Source organism: Ovis aries, chromosome 3, assembly GCF_016772045.2.
Source record: "Ovis aries strain OAR_USU_Benz2616 breed Rambouillet chromosome 3, ARS-UI_Ramb_v3.0, whole genome shotgun sequence".
Taxonomy (NCBI): domain Eukaryota; kingdom Metazoa; phylum Chordata; class Mammalia; order Artiodactyla; family Bovidae; genus Ovis; species Ovis aries.
Window position 1 is genome coordinate 56,609,157 of NC_056056.1, and position 20,324 is coordinate 56,629,480.

The 20,324-nt window shown below is 38.9% G+C and overlaps 1 protein-coding gene across 2 annotated transcripts in view; it reads left to right on the plus strand.

Moving 5' to 3' along the window:
• Nucleotides 1-20,324, plus strand: part of DNAH6 (dynein axonemal heavy chain 6) — a 289,159-nt gene that overhangs the window by 239,574 nt on the left and 29,261 nt on the right. For both annotated transcript variants that reach the window (XM_004005864.5, XM_042246026.1), the window contains exons 67-68: nucleotides 855-1,001; nucleotides 6,117-6,255. In XM_004005864.5, coding sequence (XP_004005913.3) covers nucleotides 855-1,001; nucleotides 6,117-6,255 — 286 coding nt within the window. The remainder of the gene's footprint in view (nucleotides 1-854; nucleotides 1,002-6,116; nucleotides 6,256-20,324) is intronic.

Consider the following 20,324-nt stretch of genomic DNA (forward strand, 5'->3'; position numbering starts at 1 on the left):
CCCCTCTTCAAGAAAAGGTCTAGGATGCAGAGAGATGAGAACAGAACCCTTCTCAGAGTTAAGAAAATGTTTCCGCACGTGGGAGACAGGAAAGCCCACAGGCAGTATGGCTGATAGATTGAAACCTCAATTATCGTTCACATAATGCAGAAAACTTGGATAGAGAGACTTACTAAGTAAAAAAGACCTTCAAGCTGAAGGCTGGAGACCCTAAGGCAAATCCTAGAAGGCATCTTTTTTTTTCTTTTTTGGCCATTATGCACAGCATTCAGGATCTTAGGTCCCCAACCAGGAACCAAAGTTTCCTTATATGGGAAGCCTCTGCATATGAACTTGGAGAAGGAAATGGCAAGCCCCTCCAGTATTCTTGCCTGGAGAATTCCATGGACAGAGGAGCCTGGTGGGCTACAGTCCATGTGGTCACAAAGAGTCAGACATGACTGAGCAACTAACACACACTTCTGCATATGAATGATCACTCAGGAACCAGGGTTGTCTCTTCCCTGGTGCCCCGTGCCATCAAGGCAAAGTGTAGGGTGATGGTGGACATTGAGATGACCAGAAAAGCCAGTGCAGAAGGCCTGAGCATCCTTTCTGGCCTGGGGTTAGAAAAATGGACACCAAATGGAAAGGTCTGAGATTCTTGTAGAGGTGGTTCACCCACCCACCGTAGGCCTGAGAACCCCCTATTCTCCAGAGGACAAGGCTGACAGGGATACAGAGCTGGCAGGAACAGGGCAGGAATGCCTCCCAGGCATCAGTTACCTGCATCCCCTCACTGGCTTCTATATGTGTTATTTGGAAAAATTCAAATCTGTACAACCACACTCTCTGCCATGTGTCTCTAAATACAGGTAACCAATGAGCCTCCAAAAGGTTTACGTGCAAATATCAGACGAGCATTTACCGAAATGATGCCTTCATTTTTTGAAGAAAATATACTTGGAAGAAAATGGAGACAAATAATATTCGGCATTTGTTTCTTCCATGCAATTATTCAGGTACACTAAATTTGCTAATTTTTTAAATATAGACAAGGAGAAGTATATTAGGTTAAAAAATCAATAAGGGGCTTCTATGGTGGCTCAAATGGTAAAGGATCTACCTGCAATGCAGGCGACCTAGGTTTGATCCCTGGGACAGGAAGATCCCCTGGAGAAGGGAATGGCTACCTGCTTCGGTATTCTTGCCTGGAGAATTTCATGGACAGAGGAGCTTGGCGGGCTACTGTCCATGGAGTTGCAAAGAGTTGGATATGGCCAAGTGACTAACACTTTAAATCAATAAAAAGTAAGAATTAAAAGCTTACAAATGACATTGTGAAATGCTGAGGTCTTTGTTCTATCTGAACCCAAGTTGTTTTAACTCAGTCCCTAGACTTCCCTGGTAGCTCAGATGATGAAGAATCTGTCTGCAGTGTAGGAGACCTGGGTTCGATCCTTTGGTCAGAATGCTCACTTGGAGAAGGAAATGGCTACCCACTCCAGTATTCTTGCCTGGAGAATTCCATGGACAGAATAGCCTAGCAGACTACAGTCCATGGGGTCGCAAAGAGTCGTACATGATTGAGCGACTAACATGCACACTCTCTGATTTCTTATGACCCTTGCCTCTGTGCCTCACAGCTTTGCCTCCCAGCTCTGCTCTGACCTAAGGAGCTACATTGCCTGGATAAATGCAGTAGGTCAAATTCAAAAGCATGAAGTTGTCTCCTCAGCTGTGCTTCAGTCACAAAATCTGCTTCCCCTCCAGACTCTACTCCTGAAATGGATGGTCCCATTTTTGTAATCACCTACAGCCAGAATTTCAGGACTGTTTTTATCCTTCCTCCTTTACACATATATATCATGTTGGTCAGCAAGTCTGCATTTTTTATTACAATAATTTCACTCTCACCTGTTTCTGTTTGAGTGGGCTTACCACCCTTAATGGCTTGCCTCCAGGACTTCCCTGGTGGCTTAGACGGTAGAGCGTCTGTCTACAATGCTGGAGACCTGGCTTCCATCCCTGGGTCAGGAAGATCCCCTGGAGAAGGAAATGGCAATCTGCTCCAGTACTATTGGCTGGAAAATCCCATGGACAGAGGAGCCTGGTAGGCTACAATCCTTGGGGTCACAAAGAGTTGGACATGACTGAGCAACTTCACTTTCACCACCCTTAATGGCTTCCTCCCTGTGATTAGATCCCCAAGTCTCCTGACCAGTGACCTTCAACTCAGCACTACTTTCTCCTTCCCTCTGTTCAAACTCACTACCCTGACCTGGTGTCCATTCTGTGGCCTTGTACAGGAAATCTGACTTTAGCTTTGTATCCCTGTCTTGACTAAGTAAGCTGCCTTGTTTTCAAATGTGTTTAGTTTGCCAAGAAAGAATTAGTAGAGAAAAAAAAACAAAGATTAAATATGCAAGATATGAAATAAATAAGTAAACAAGACCCTAGAGAAAATCAAAGACTCTAGATTAGAGCATCTATGTGGGAGGCCTTTGTTCTACTACAAAAGCATCTGAGATGTAGGAAGTGGTTTAAGACTTAGGGAAATTTTGAAATCAAAAGGAGCAAACAGAGTACAATTGCCATTATATGGGAACAACCTAAGTGTCCCTCAAAGATGAATGGATAAAAATGATTATATATATACAGACATACATACAATGGAATACTTATCAGCCATTAAAAAGAATGAAATTTTGCCATTTGCAGCAACATAGATGGACTTGGAGGGCCATTATGCTAAGTGAAATAAGTCAGAGAAAGACAAATGCTGTATAACATCACTTATACGTGGAATATAAGAAATGCAACAAACTAGTGAATATAACACAAAAGAAGCAGACTCACAGATATAGAAAACAAACTACTGGTTACAGGTGGGAGGCTACATAGGGAGGGGAAGGAGTGATAGTTTATGATGAATGGTGTCAGATTCATGACCTCTGGAGGAGAGAATTTAGATCCGGGGCCAGAAACAAGGCTTGATCACTCAGAGCTTTTGTGTGCTACTGCTGCTGCTGCTGCTAAGTCGCTTCAGTCGTGTCCGACTCTGTGTGACCCCATAGACGGCAGCCCACCAGGCTCCTCCATCCATGAGATTCTCCAGGCAAGAGTACTAGAATGGGGTGCCATTGCCTTGTTTTATTACAGTGAAAAAGGGATAGGGAAAGCTTCTGACATAGGTATCAGAAGGGGGTAGAGAGTGCCCCACTCAATAGTCTTATCAAGGCCTTATATACTTTTACAATTGGTTTCTATAATAGAAAGACCTTACCAGACCCACTCCCACAACATACATTTTAAGATAACAGGATTAGGAGTAACAGTAGAAAGGTCTTACCAGACCCACTCCCACATAAGATAACAGGATTAGACAGAAGGTTCTCCTTAAGAAGGAGAAACACGTCCTTGAGCAAGATACATTGTTGTTATATAATCATTAGTACAGAGCTTAAGGAAAAACATACCCTTGATCAAGATGAGTTGTCTTGTTGTGTAATAATTAGCTCTGGGCTGAAAGAAAATAATGTCTTATGTGACTAAGATGAAGGAATGTAGAAAAAAAAACTTTTGTCCTTTTCTCCTCCTTGAGAGCCAGGGACTCTTTATCAACCTATCTAAGAATTAACTCTCTCAGAAGGTACAAACTACTGAGTATAAGATAAGCTCAAAAATGTATTGTACAATATGGGGGCTATAGCCAATATTCTGTAATAACTGTAAATGGAGTGTAGCCTTTTTAAATTGTATAAAAGATAAGTTTTTAAAAAAAGAAGAAGAAGAAGGAACATGGCATCCATCTTCTGATATAATCAGTTTAGAGTTAAGAAATTAGGTAGGAGGGGTTGATAACAAAGAGCAGGAAAGATTTCCCTGTGGAGAGCCATGAAACAGGAATTGAGATTCTGGATACCACTGTTTTAAAAAGGTTTCTATGGTAGATCTATTTGCAATTTTTAAGGAATCTCCACACTGTTTTCCATAGTGGCTGTACTAGTTTGCATTCCCACCAACAGTGTAGGAGGGTTCCCTTTTCTCCACACCCTCGCCAGCATTTATTGCTTGCAGATTTTTGGATCGCAGCCATTCTGACTGGTGTGAAGTGGTACCTCATTGTGGTTTTGATTTGCATTTCTCTAATAATGAGTGATGTTGAGCATCTTTTCATGTGTTTGTTAGCCATCCGTATGTCTTCTTTGGAGAAATGTCTATTTAGTTCTTTGGCCCATTTTTTGATTGGGTCGTTTATTTTTCTGGAGTTGAGCTGCAGAAGTTGCTTGTATATTTTTGAGATTAGTTGTTTGTCAGTTGCTTCATTTGCTATTATTTTCTCCCATTCAGAAGGCTGTCTTTTCACCTTGCTTATATTTTCCTTTGTTGTGCAGAAGCTTTTAATTTTAATTAGATCCCATTTGTTTATTTTTGCTTTTATTTCCAGAATTCTGGGAGGTGGATCATAGAGGATCCTGCTGTGATTTATGTCTGAGAGTGTTTTGCCTATGTTCTCCTCTAGGAGTTTTATAGTTTCTGATCTTACATTTAGATCTTTAATCCATTTTGAGTTTATTTTTGTGTGCGGTGTTAGAAAGTGATCTAGTTTCATTCTTTTACAAGTGGTTGACCAGTTTTCCCAGCACCACTTGTTAAAGAGATTGTCTTTACTCCATTGTATATTCTTGCCTCCTTTGTCAAAGATAAGGTGTCCATATGTGTGTGGATTTATCTCTGGGCTTTCTATTTTGTTCCATTGATCTATATGTCTGTCTTTGTGCCAGTACCATACTGTCTTGATGACTGTGGCTTTGTAGTAGAGCCTGAAGTCAGGCAAGTTGATTCCTCCAGTTCCATTCTTCTTTCTCAAGATTGCTTTGGCTATTCGAGGTTTTTGTATTTCCATACAAATCTTGAAATGATTTGTTCTAGTTCTGTGAAAAATGTGGCTGGTAGCTTGATAGGGATTGCATTGAATTTGTAAATTGCTTTGGGTAGTATACTCATTTTCACTATATTGATTCTTACCTTATGACCCAGCAATCCCACTGCTGGGCATACACACCGAGGAAACCAGAATTGAAAGAGACACATGTACCCCAATGTTCATCGCAGCACTGTTTATAATAGCCAGGACATGGAAACAACCTAGATGTCCATCAGCAGATGAATGGATAAGAAAGCTGTGGTACATATACACAATGGAGTATTACTCAGCCGTTAAAAAGAATTCATTTGAATCAGTTCTGATGAGATGGATGAAACTGGAGCCGATTATACAGAGTGAAGTAAGCCAGAAAGAAAAACACCAATACAGTATACTAACACATATATATGGAATTTAGGAAGATGGCAATGACGACCCTGTATGCAAGACAGGGAAAGAGACACAGATGTGTATAACGGACTTTTGGACTCAGAGGGAGAGGGAGAGGGTGGGATGATTTGGGAGAATGACATTCTAACATGTATACTATCATGTGAATTGAATCGCCAGTCTATGTCTGACGCAGGATGCAGCATGCTTGGGGCTGGTGCATGGGGATGACCCAGAAAGATGTTATGGGGAGGGAGGTGGGAGGGGGGTTCATGTTTGGGAATGCATGTAAGAATTAAAGATTTTAAAATTTAAAAAAAATAAATAAATAAATAAAAAAAAAAAATAAATAAAAAGGTTTCTATGGAGAAGTCAAGGTATAATCAACCCATCAGGCATGACTGAAAAGCCTACGTGATGGACAGACTTCTGAGAAGATTTAGGGGCAGCTGTCTCCATCACACAGGTGATTAGCATCAGTATTTTTATACCAAGATGACTCTAAGGTGGGATATTTTCTTATTTTGATGGGGAAATATTTTATTTTACCATAAAGAACAAATGTTCTTTTGTCAGGTCTGTCACGATTTCACATTTCCAGTAATATCTAATCATCTTTTGGAACATTGGAAAAAGGCCAGAGTTGGTGGAAGAGGTGCCTGCCTTATTTGGTGAAAGTCAAACCGAAAGCCTCACTCAAGCTGACTGGCATTTTGCACAATGAGGATGCCAAGCTTCAACAGAAACTCTGGTTTTCAGTATTTTATGCAGAATTAATTTTATCAAATTTTAAGACCATTTTCATTTTCTGTTCTAGGAGAGAAAAAAGTTTGGCCCTCTTGGTTGGAATATCTGCTATGAATTTAATGATAGCGACAGGGAATGCGCTCTACTGAACCTCAGCCTTTACTGTCAAGAAGGAAAGATTCCCTGGGATGCACTGATTTACATCACCGGTCAGTATGCCCACATGGTCTGATGTCCAGCTCTCCACCACACGGTTGTTGGTTTACATCTACCTGGCTTATACCAAGATGGTGTCCTCCCAAGTGTATAGTGAGGGTGGTGATGACTTCTGATATTCCCTTTGAGAAGATAAGACCATGATAAGAATATCATAAGAATGTTTATACAGAGAAGACGAGACAGATATTTTCCCAGATAATAATAGCAAACTCTTAGATAGTTCTTACTACATGCCAAGCACATTTCAGGCACAGCCCATGAATTAGCAGATTTAATGCTCATAAGAACCCTATAAGGTAAAGGCCATTATATCCCTATTTTACAAATAAGGAAACTGAAGCACACAGTTTATAAGGGTGAAGCCAAGATTTAAGCAAGCAATCCAGCCTCCAGAGTTTGTGCTCTTAAATTCAAAAGAATCTGAACACGGTTGACCAGTAGAGACCTATTGAGTCAGGGGTACTTACAACAAAGGAAAAAATATGAAGTATAATTTTTAGAAAATATTAATTGTGGCCCTGTGAGATCTTACTGGTAAAATTAGATCCAGTTTAGACCATGCAGGCCCAAATAATGAAGAAAAGATTCCCATTAGGAGGTGGGGGAGGGAGAGAGCCTGAAAAGGAACAGAATGGGAATGGATGGTTTTCATTGATGAGCAAAGAAATGAGGAACAGCAGAGAAGAGTCAGCTGATCTAGAGACTTGAACAGCATGTGACACCTTGGAACATGCTTGAGTGAAGGGCAGTGAAACAATAGTGAAAATGGATGAAGACCTATCTCCAGGCTGGACCGAGAAGGCTGGGCATGGAACCTGGGAAGCTTCTTTGTACTTCTGCCCCCAGCCGCTCCTGTGGGGCTAAGATTGCTTAACATAACAGTGAACTAGACAGTATTCTCCCTGCCACCCTGTACATACCCTGAAATTTCTGCTTCCTAGCTTTTCTCTGCTTTTTTCTTTCCTAGAACCTTTGACCTTTCCGTTAGCTCAGTTGTTTCTACTGCCATGAAAGTAACTGGGTTTTGAAAAGCATAGAAAGGAACAAGACAATGATATATCTTTTCTCACTACTACTATTCAATGTTGTGCTGAAGTTTCTATCCCAGGAAATTAGACAAGGAAAATAAATAAAAGGCATCAGTTTAGAATGGAAGAAGTAAATTATTTGCAGATGACAACATCTTGAATGCAGAAAATCCTAAAGAATTCACACACACACACACACACACACACACAGGATGTAACAAATGAGTTCAGCAAGGCTGGGGGATACAAAGTCAAAATACAAAAATCAACTTCTTTTCTGTACACTGGCAATGAACAATTTGAAAATATTTGTAATTATGTTCATGAAACATCAAATAGAATAAATTTAATTTAAAAAGTGCAGATTAGTACACTGAAACCTGCAAAGCGTTGCCAAAGAAAATTAAAGATAATCTAAATTAGTGAACTATGAAGAAGGCTGAGCGCCAAAGAATTGATGCTTTTGAACTGTGGTGTTGGAGAAGACCCTTGAGAGTCCCTTGGACTGCAAGGAGATCCAACCAGTCCATTCTGAAGGAGATCAGCCCTGGGATTTCTTTGGAAGGACTGATGCTAAAGCTGAAACTCCAGTACTTTGGCCACCTCATGCGAAGAGTTGACTCATTGGAAAAGACTCTGATGCTGGGAGGGATTAGGGGCAGGAGGAGAAGGGGACAATGGCTGGATGGAATTATGGACTCGATGGACGTGAGTCTGAGTGAACTCCGGGAGATGGTGATGGACAGGGAGGCCTGGCGTGCTGCAATTCATGGGGTCGCAAAGAGTCGGACACGACTGAGTGACTGAACTGAACTGAAATTAGTGAAGAAACATGACATGCTTATGAATTGAGAGATACAATATTGTTAAAGTGATAACATTCCCCAGACCAATCTATAGATTTAACACAATCTATAGATTTAACACGGGCTTCCCTGGTGGCTCAGATGGTAAAGAGTCTTCCTGAAATGCGGGAGACCTGGGTTCAATCCCTGAGTCAGGAGGATCCCCTGGAGGAGGGCATGGCAACCCACTCCAGTATTCTTGCCCAGAGAATCCCCATGAACTGAGGAGCCTGGTGGGCTACAGTCCATGAGACTGCAAACAGTCAGACATGACTGAGCAACTAAGTATAAGCACAACATAGATTTAACACAATTGCTGACAGATTTAACAGCTGCAGCTGATCATAAAATCTACGAAAATGTGAAGGGCCCCAAAAAACAAAAACAATCGTGGAAAAACAAATGAATGAGTCAGAAGAGTTATAATTCCCAATTTCAAAAGTTATACAAAACCCCAATAATCAAAACAGGATTTACTGTATAGTGCAGGAAGCTATATTCAATGTCTTGTAATAAACTATAAAGGAAAAGAATTAGAAAAAAGATATATACACATATATGTATAATTGAATCATTTTGCTGTACACCTTACACACAATATTGTAAATCAACTAAATTCAACTTTTTAAAAAAAAACTATATAATACTGGCATAACATTAGACATATAATCAATGGAACAAAATTGAGAATCCAAAAATAAAGTCTTATATTTATCATCATTTTTAACAAAGGCACCAGGACAACTTAACAGATGATGCTGGGACAATTGGATACCCAGCTGCTAAAGAGAATTTGAATCCTTACCTCATAGCATACAAAAAAATTAATTCAAACTGAGTGGTATATCTAAATGTAAGAGTTAAAACTATAAAACTCTTAAGAGAAAGCATATAAATAAATCCCCATGACTTTAGGTTAATTATGGCTTCTTAGATATGGTGCAAAAGGCACTAGTAATTAAAGAAAAATAATAAATTCAACTTTTTCAATATGTAAAGCTTTTACACCTCAGCAAACACTTATCAAGAAAATGAAAAAGCAAGATAAAGTATTTGCAAGCCATGTATCTGATAAGGCACCTGTCTATGAAGTGTGTAAAGAACTCCTACAACAGTAAGAAAAAAATCCAATTTTAAAATAGGCAAAAGATTTGAATGTACATTTCACCAAAAAATACATACCAATGCCTAATAAGCAATGAAAATATGCTCAATTAATCATTAGGACAATGAAAATTGAAACCATATGAGATACCACTTTATACCTATTAGGATGACTATAATTTAAAAAAAGACCATAACAAGTGTTATCAAGAAAGTGAAGAAACTGAAAATCTCATACATTGCTGGTGGCAATGCAGTGAGGTGCCACTGCTTTGGAAAATATTTTAATAGTCTTACCATATGACCTATAAATTCCATTCCACTCCTGCATATATATCAGGGAAAATGAAAACACATGTCCACACTAAAACTTGTACATAAATGTTCTTAACAGCATTCATGTTCATAAAAGCATTACTCATAATACCAAAAAGTGGAAACAACCTGAATGTCTATCAACTGATGAATGGATGAATAAAACCAGGTATATTCCATACAATGTAATATTGACAACATGTGTACTCAGTTGTGTCTGACTCTTTGTGACCCCATGGACTGTAACCCACAAGCTCCTCTGTCCATGGAATTTCCTAGGCAAGAATACTGGAGTGGGTTGTCATTTCCTTCTCCAGGGTATCTTCCCAGCCTAGGGATGGAACCCATGTCTCCTGCTTCTCCTACATTGAAAGTGAATACTTTATGGCTGAGCCAATGGGAAAATCCCACAATGTAGTATTGAAAAGTGAAAGTCTCTCAGTTGTGTCCAGCTCTTTGCAACCCCATGGACTATATAGTCCATGGAATTCTCCAGGCCAGAATACTGGAGTGGGTAGCCTTTTCATTCTCCAGTGAATCTTCCCAACCCAGGGATCAAACCCAAGTCTTTCGAATTGCAGGCAGATTCTTTACCAGCTGAGCCATAATTGCTCCATAAAAAGAAATAAAGTACTGATACATGCTCCAACATGGATAAACTTCAAAAACATGCTAAGTCAAAGAAGCCAGACATAAAATATCACAAGCTGTATATTCCATTTATGTGAAATTTCCAGAAAAACCAAATATACAGACAGAAAGTAGAATACAGACAGAAAGAATGATTGCATGGGGCAGAATAGAAAAGGACTGTGACTGTAAATGGGCACAAGATGTATTCTGTGGAAGATGATAGAAATGCTCTAAAATTAGATTATAATGATAGTTATATAATCTTGTAAATTTACTAAAAACTAGTTATACGTGTGAAATTTAAGTGATTTTATGATCTTCAAGGTATAGCTCATTAAAAAGGTTTTTTAAAAGTAGGAGAAAAAAGGCAATGCTGGGGACTTCCCTGGTGGTCCAGAGTGGTTAAGATTACGCTGCCAATGCAAGGGACACAGGTTCAATCCTTGGTCTGGGAAGATTCCACATGCCTCACAACTACTGAAGCCCAGAGCCTGTACTCTGCAGTAAGAGAAGCCACTGCAATGAGAAGCCCACACACCACAACGAAGAGTCACCCTCTCTCTAGCTGCAGCTAGAGAAAGCCTGAGCACAGCAATGAAGTCCCAGTGCAGCCAAAAATAAAATAAATTTTAAAACTTTTTATTAAAAAAAAAAAAAGGCAGTGCTGTATCCAGGCAATAATATTTGCTCATGGTAAGATTTTAGACAGCCATCTATGGATTAATCCAGAAAATACAGCTTAGTACTACTATGTTAAAGGCTGGAAATATAAAGATGATGTAGCTCCCATCTACCAAAAACTCATGGATAGAGATAATAAATAAACTATAATATGGTATAATTACCAAAATAGAAGTTGTAAGGACAATACTGTGGGAATTCAAAATGAGCAAATAACTCTACCTGGAGGAATCTAGGGAAGCTCCATCGAGGTGTGATGGTTGAGCAGAATGCTAAAAAGTGGGTTGGGCTCAGCGGAAGAGAAGAGGCAGGAGAGCACTCTGGCAGAGAGAACACTGATGGGAAAGCCCAGCAAGCAATATCAGGATGAGCTATGCCTGTAGATACTGTGAATAGTTCAGTAGTGCTGGAGCAGGCTATAAAGAGATGATGTTGTCTTCTCTGGTGGCTCAGTGGTAAAGAATCCACCTGCCAGTGCAGGAGACACAGGTTCAATCTCTGGTCTACAAAGATCCCACATGCCACAGAGCAACTAAGCCCATGCATCACAACTACTGAACCTGTGCTCTAGAGCCTGGGGAATCACAACTACTGAAGCCCAAGCACTCTAGAAGCCATGCTCCAAAACAGGAGAAGCCGCTGCAATTAGAAGCCTACGCACCACAACTAGAGAGTAGCCCCTGCTCCCCATGACTAGAGAAAAGCCTATGCAGCAACAAAGACCCAGTACAGCCAATACTAAAATGAATAAATCTTTTTTTTAAAGAGGTCGTGTATTTGGAAGAAAGCTTTACCTTCAATTAAAAAAAAAAAAAAAGTGATCTGCGAGCACATCTTGAAAGCCTGTGTGTGTTCTTCATAAATTTGGACTCTACCTTATAAGCAATGGTTGGCAATTACAGTCTTTTAGGCTGGGAAGAGGTGCAATCATTTACAAAGCTATAGTAAAAGCAAGATGAAGAATTGAACAAGGGAATTATAGCAACACCAAGGGGGAGACTAGACAGGAGCGAATAAACAGAGAAAGATTAAGGAGGCTTTGAATATGATAAGGTGTTTGGGGTTGGAGGAAGGTGGGGGCGGTCCTTAAAATTTTATAGAGCAAGCTACAGCAATGTTTAAGTCCAGGAATCAGATCTGAGCACAGAGTGGACAAGGACAAAGCCAAACCTCAGGCCTGTCCAGTTTGTATCAGGCCATCCCTGAGCCAACCCATGGGGATAAGAATAGAAGAGAAGGGGAAAACCATGACGTCAGGATTTGCAGCGAGACCCTTAGGAACCGTCATGCTAGGGCTAGGACACACAGTGGGTATGTGTGGTGGACACCCCCTCCCAAATGTTGTTATTCTAAATCCAGAAAACTGCTGCTTAAAAGTAAGCCTAAAATTGAGTCAGATACCTTGAGTCAAATTATTCGAGCTCCTGGTTTACTTATTTGAGCAAAGAAAAAGATAACACTGAATCTGGAAACAGAATCACAAAATTTGATTTTTAAGGCAAATAATTTCTGTGCTGCTTCTCAAAATGTAGATATTTTAGTTTGAAGTATTTTGGCCCTGCTGCGAGGCATATAGGATCTTAGTTCCCCAACCAAGTATCAACCCAACAGTGGAAGCATGGAATTTTAACCACTGAATCACCAGGAAAGTCCCTGAATTTTTTTTTAGAGTAATGCATTTTAGGCCAACTCTTCCTCTCACTACTGAGTAATTATTGGAACCTGACTTTTCCAAGCCACCCTCCTTTCCCAGACATCATCATACAACTGAAGAAACTTGAACTTTATATTCCTATCCAGCCCCCAGGATGCAAGAGGAGCTTCGAGTTAGTCCAAAGAAGATAAACTGACCACAAAGATTTAACCCAACTTTGTGTTCCAAGACTTCCCAGAGGGTAACTGAAGAATATTCTCAGGAAAGTACAACAGCATCTCCTTCTTCCTTCTTAGAACTGTTGATAGAGGGAATCAGCTACACGCTCACTCTAAGTGGCTAAGCCAACAAGACTGACCAGAGGTCAGGGGCAATGTCAAATGCCCCAACATTCAAATCATAGGAGTTCCAGAAGAAGACAAAAAGAAAGGCCATGAGAAAATACTTGAAGAGATAATAGTTGAAAACTTCCCTAAAATGAGGAAGGAATAGCCACCCAAGTCCAAGAAACCCAGAGAGTCCCAAAAAGGATAAACCCAAGGTGAAACACTCCAAAGTGAAAATGAAGTTGCTCAGTCATGTCCAACCCTTTGCGACCCCATGGACTGTAGCCTACCAGGCTCTGAGGAGCCTCTCAGTCCATGGAATTTTCCAGGCAAGAGTACTGGAGTGGGTTGCCATTTCCTTCTCCAGGGGATCTTCCCAACCCAGGGATCAAACCGAGGTCTCCTGCACTACAGGCAGACACTTTACCATCTAAGCCACCAGGGAGATTTGAAACACCCCAAGACATATATTAATCAAATTAACAAAGATCAAACACAAAGAACAAATATTAAAAGCAGCAAGGGAAAAACAACAAATAACACAAGGGGATTCTCATAAAAATAACAGCTGATCTTTCTATAGAAACTCTTCAGGCCAGAAGGGAATGGCAGGACACACTTAAAGTGATGAAAGAGAAAAAACTACAACCCAGATTACTATACCCAGCAAGGATCTCATTCAGATATTAAGGAGAAATCAAAAGCTTTACAGACAAGAAAAAGCTGAGAATTCAGCACCACCAAACCAGCTCTCCAACAAATGCTAAAGGACCTTCTCTAGACAGGAAACGCAGGAAAGGTTTATAAACTCGAACCTAAAACAACAAAGTAAATGGCAACGAGATCATATTTATCAATAATTACCTTAAATGTAAATGGGTTGAATGCCCCAACCAAAAGACAAAGACTGGCTGAATTGATACAAAAACAAGACCCCTATATATTTTGTCTACAAGAGACCCACCTCAAAACAAAGGACAGCTACAGACTGAAAGTGAAGGGCTGGAAAAAGATATCTCACTCAAATGGAGACCAAAAGAAAGGAGAAGTAGCAATACTCATATTAGATAAAATAGACTTTGAAATAAAGGCCATGAAAAGAGACAAAGAAGGACACTATGTAATGATCAAAGGATCAATCCAAGAAGAAGATACAACAATTATAAATATATATACACCCAACATAGGAGCACTGCAATATGTAAGGCGAATGCTGACAAGTATGAAAGAGGAAATTAACAGTAACACAATAATAGTGGGAGACTTTAATACCCCACTCACACCTATGGATAGATCAACTAAACAGAAAATTAGCAATGAAACACAAACTTTAAATGATACAATGGACCAGTTAGACCTAATTGATATCTATAGGATATTTCACCCCAAAACAATGAATTTCACCTTTTTCTCAAGTGCACATGGAACCTTCTCCAGGATAGCCCACATCCTGGGCCATAAATCTAGCCTTGGTAAATTCAAAAAAATTGAAATCATTCCAAGCATCTTTTCTGATCACAATGTGGTAAGATAAGATGTCAACTACAGGGAAAAAACTATTAAAAATACAAACATATGGAGGCTAAACAACATGCTTCTGAATAACCAACAAATCACAGAAGAAATCAAAAAAGAAATCAAAATATTCATAGAAACAAATGAAAATGAAAACACAACAACCCTAAAACTATGGGATTTAGTAAAAGCAGTGCTAAGGGGAAGGTTCATAGCAATACAAGCTTACCTCAAGAAACAAGAGAAAAATCAAATAAATAACTTAACTCTACACCTAAAGCAACTAGAAAAAAGAAGAAATGAAGAACCCCAGGGTTAATAGAAGGAAAGAAATCATAAAAATTAGGGCAGAAGTAAGTGAAAAAGAAACAAAGGAGACCATAACAAAAATCAACAAAGCTAAAAGCTGGTTCTTTCCTCCAGTTCCATTCTTCTTTCTCAAGATTGCTTTGGCTATTCGAGGTTTTTGTATTTCCATACAAATCTTGAAATTATTTGTTCTAGTTCTGTAAAAAATATCACTGGTAGCTTGATAGGGATTGCATTGAATTTGTAAATTGCTTTGAAATCAACTTGCCTGACTTCAGGCTCTACTACAAAGCCACAGTCATCAAGACAGTATGGTACTGGCACAAAGACAGAAATATAGATCAATGGAACAAAATAGAAAGCCCAGAGATAAATCCACACACCTATGGACACCTTATCTTTGACAAAGGAGGCAAGAATATACTATGGAGGAAAGACAATCTCTTTAACAAGTGGTGCTGGGAAAACTGGTCAACCACTTGTAAAAGAATGAAACTAGATCACTTTCTAACACCACACACAAAAATAAACTCAAAATGGATTAAAGATCTAAATGTAAGACCAGAAATTATAAAACTCCTAGAGGAGAACATAAGCAAAACACTCTCCGACATAAATCACAGCAGAATCCTCTATGACCCACCTCCCAGAATTCTGGAAATAAAAGCAAAAATAAACAAATGGGATCTAATTAAAATTAAAAGCTTCTGCACAGCAAAGGAAAATATAAGCAAGGTGAAAGACAGCCTTCTGAATGGGAGAAAATAATAGCAAACGAAGCAACTGACAAAGAATTAATCTCAAAAATATACAAGCAGCTCATGCAGCTCAATTCCAGAAAAATAAACGACCCAATCAAAAAATGGGCCAAAGAACTAAATAGACATTTCTCCAAAGAAGACATATGGATGGCTAACAAGCACATGAAAAGATGCTCAATATCACTCATTATCAGAGAAATGCAAATCAAAGCCACAATGAGGTACCACTTCACACCAGTCAGAATGGCTGCGATCCAAAAGTCTGCAAGCAATAAATGCTGGAGAGGGTGTGGAGAAAAGGGAACCCTCCTACCCTGTTGGTGGGAATGCAAACTAGTACAGCCACTATGGAGAACAGTGTGGAGATTCCTTAAAAAATTGCAAATAGAACTGCCTTATGACCCAGCAATCCCACTTCTGGGCATACACACCGAGGAAATCAGAATTGAAAGAGACACATGTACCCCAATGTTCATCGCAGCACTGTTTATAATAGCCAGGACATGGAAACAACCTAGATGTCCTTCAGCAGATGAATGAATAAGAAAGCTGTGGTACATATACAAAATGGAGTATTACTCAGCCATTAAAAAGAATACATTTGAATCAGTTCTGATGAGATGGATGAAACTGGAGCCGATTATACAGAGTGAAGTAAGCCAGAAAGAAAAACACCAATACAGCATACTAACACATATATATGGAATTTAGAAAGATGGCAATGATGACCCTGTATGCAAGACAGCAAAAGAGACACAGATGTGTAGAGTGGACTTTTGGACTCAGAAGGACAGGGAGAGGATGGCATGATTTGGGAGAATGGCATTGAAACATGTATACTATCATGTAAGAATCAAATCACCAGTCTATGTCCGATGCAGGATACAGCATGCTTGGGGCTGGTGCACGGGGATGACCCAGAGAGATGTTATGGGGAGGGGAGGTGGGAGGGGGGTTCATGTTTGGGAACACATGTACACCCATGGTGGATTCATGTCAATGTATGGCAAAACCAATACAGTATTGTAAAGTAAAATATAGTAAAAATAAATTTTTTTTTAAAAAGACAAAAATACACATGCTCATTCAAGAAGAAACATGTTGTAAGAATAAATTGTATATATCCCTCAAAAAAAAAAAAAAGCAAACTTGAAAAAAAATAAAAAAATAAAAGCTGGTTCTTTGAGAAGATAAATAAAATAAACAAACCATTTGCCAGACTCATCAAGAAAAAAAGGGAGAAAAATCAAATCAATAAAATTAGAAATGAAAATGGAGAAATCACAACAGACAACACAGAAATACAAAGGATCATAAGAGACTACTATCAGCAACTATATGCCAATAAAATGCACAACATGGAAGAAATGGACAAGTTCTTAGAAAAGTACAACTTTCTGAAACTGAACCAGGAAAAAATAGAAAATCTTAACACACCCATCACAAGCATGGAAATCAAAACCGTAATCAAAAATCTTCCAGCAAACAAAAGCCCAGGACTAGATGGCTTCACAGCTGAATTCTACCAAAAATTTAGAGAAGAGCTAACACTTGTCCTACTCAAATGCTTCCATAAAATTGCAGAGGAAGGTAAACTTCCAAACTCATTCTATAAGGCCACCATCACCCTAATACCAAAACCAGACAAAGATGCCACAAAAAAGAAAACTACAGGCCAATATCACTGATGAACATAGATGCAAAAATCCTTAACAAAATTCTAGCAAACAGAATCCAACAATATATTTAAAAGATCATACATCATGACCAAGTGGACTTTATCCCAGGGATGCAGGATTCTTCAACATTTGTAAATCAATCAATGTGATACACCACATTAACAAATTGAAAGATAAAACCATATGATTATCTCAATAGATGCAGAGAAAGCCTTTGACAAAATTCAACATCCCTTTATGATTAAAAAAAAAAAAACCCTCCAGAAACCAGGCATAGAAAGAACATATCTCAACATAATAAAAGCCATATATGATTCAGTTCAGTTCAGTTCAGTTCAGTCATTCAGTCATGTCATATATGATAAACCCACAACAAACGTTATCCTCAATGGTGAAAATATTGAAAGCATTTCCCCTAAAGTCAGGAACAAGACAAGGGTCCCCACTCTCACCACTACTATTCAACATAGTTTTGGAAGTTTTAGCCACAGCAATCAGAGAAGAAAAAGAAATAAAAGAAATCCAGATTGGAAAAGAAGAAGTAAAACTCTCACTGTTTGCAGATGACATGATCCTCTGTATAGAAAACCCTAAAGACTCCATGACAAAATTACTAGAGCTAATCAATGAATATAGTAAAGTCACAGGATATAAAATTAACACACAGAAATTCCTTGCATTCCTATACACTAGCAATGAGAGAACAGAAAGAGAAATTAAGGAAACAATTCCATTTACCATTGCAATAAAAAGAACAAAATACTTAGAAATAAATCTACCTGAAGAAACAAAAGAGCTATATATATAAAACTATAAAACACTAATGAAAGAAATCAAAGATGATACAACTAGATGGATAAATATACCATGTTCATGGATTGGAAGAATCAATATAGTGAAAATGAATATACTACCCAAAGCAATCTATAGATTCGATGCAATCCCTGTCAAGTAACCAATGGTATTTTTCAGAGAACTAGAATAAATAATTTCACAATTTGTATGGAAATACAAAAAACCTTGAATAGCCAAAGCAATCTGGAGAAAGAAGAATGGACCTGAAGGAATCAACCTGCCTGACTTCAGGCTCTACTACAAAGCCACAGTCATCAAGATAGTATGGTACTGGCACAAAGACAGAAATATAGATCAATGGAACAAAATAGAAAGCCTAGAGATAAATCCACGCACCTATAGACACCTTATCTTTGACAACGGAAGCAAGAATATACAATGGAGAAAAGACAATCTCTTTAACAAGTGGGGATGGGAAAACCAGACAACCACTTGTAAAAGAATGAAACTAAAACACATTCTTAACACCATACACAAAAACAAACTCAAAATGGATTAAAGATCTAAATGTAAGACCAGAAACCATAAAACTTCTAGAGGAAAACATAGGCAAAACACTCTCTGACGTAAATCACAGCAGGATCCTCTATGACCCACCTCCCAGAGTAATGGAAATAAAAAGCAAAAATAAATAAATGGGACCTAATTAAATTTAAAAACTTTTGCACAATGAAGGAAACTATAAGCAAGGTGAAAAGACAGCCTTTAGAATGGGAGAAAATAATAGCAAACGAAGCAACTGACAAAGAATTAATCTCAAAAATATACAAGCAGCTCATGCAGCTCAATTCCAGAAAAATAAATGACTCAATCAAAAAATGGACCAAAGAACTAAGCAGACATTTCTCCAAAGAAGACATATGGATGGCTAACAAACACATGAAAAGATGCTCAATATCACTCATTATCAGAGAAATGCAAATCAAAACCACAATGAGATACCATCTCACACTGGTCAGAATGGCTGCTATTAAAAAGTCTACAAACAATAAATGCTGGAGAGGGTGTGGAGAAAAGGGAACCCTCTTACACTGTTGGTTGGAATGCAAACTAGTACAGCCACTATGGAGAACAGTGTGGAGATTCCTTAAAAAATTGCAAATAGAACTGTCATACAACCCAGCAATCCCAATACTGGGCACACACACTGAGGAAACCAGAATTGAAAGAGACACATGTACCCCAGTGTTCATCGCAGCACTGTTTATAATAGCCAGGAAATGGAAGCAACCTAGATGTCCATCGTCAGACAAATGGATAAGAAAGCTGTGGTACATATACACAATGGAATATTACTCATCTATTAAAAAGAATGCATTTGAATGAGTTCTAATGAGGTGGATGAAACTGGAGCCTATTCTACAGAGTGAAGTAAGTCAGAAAGAAAAACACCAATATAGTATATTAACGCATATATATGGAATTTAGAAAAATGATAACAATGACCCTAAATGTGAGATAGCAAAAGAGACACAGATGTAAAGAACAGACTTTTGGACTCTGGGAGAAGGCAAGAGGGGGATGATTTGAGAGAATGGCATTGAAACATGTATTATCATACGTTAAATAGATCGCCAGTCCAGGCTCAAAGCATGAGACAGGGTGCTCAGGGCTGGGGAGGGAGATGGAAGGAGGGTTCAGGATGGGGAACACATGTACACCCATGGCTGATTCATGTGAATGTATGACAGAAACCACTACAATATTGTACAGTAATTAGCCTCCAATTAAAATAAATAAATTAAAAAAAAAAAAAGACGGACCAGAGGTGCTTCAACAGGAGACGAAAGATAGATGCCAGTTAGCACATTACTATCCTGGAAAAAATAAACTACAAAGATCCAAGCACAAATAACTTTCTCTCAACCAACCATCTCAGCTTGAAAGAGAATGAAAAAAAAATCTTGACCTAATAAGAGATGGAGATGAGCAGATGAACATTTAAAAGATTCAGAAGTTGACAACATCACTATCATAGGTAAAATTCTTCTTGGAGCACTACAGAGGTGAATAAGAAATTGTAGCAATGGGTCTGGAATTTTTCCAAGGAATTATATCAGCAGTGCGCTTCCCTGGTGTCTCAGGTGTAAAGAATCCACCCTCAGTGCAGAAGATGCAGGGTCAATCCCTGGGTAGGGAAGATCCCCTGGAGAAGGAAATGGCAACTCACTCCAGTATTCTTGCCTGAGAAATTCATGAACAGAGGCGCCTGGCAGGCTACAGTCCATGAGGTCACAAGAGTCAGACATGACTTAGCAACTAAACCACCACATCAGTAATACAATCATTACAGCACAGAATAACTCATTCCTATTTGTAATGTCAGGGTGACAATGGAGCATAACTTCTCTGTG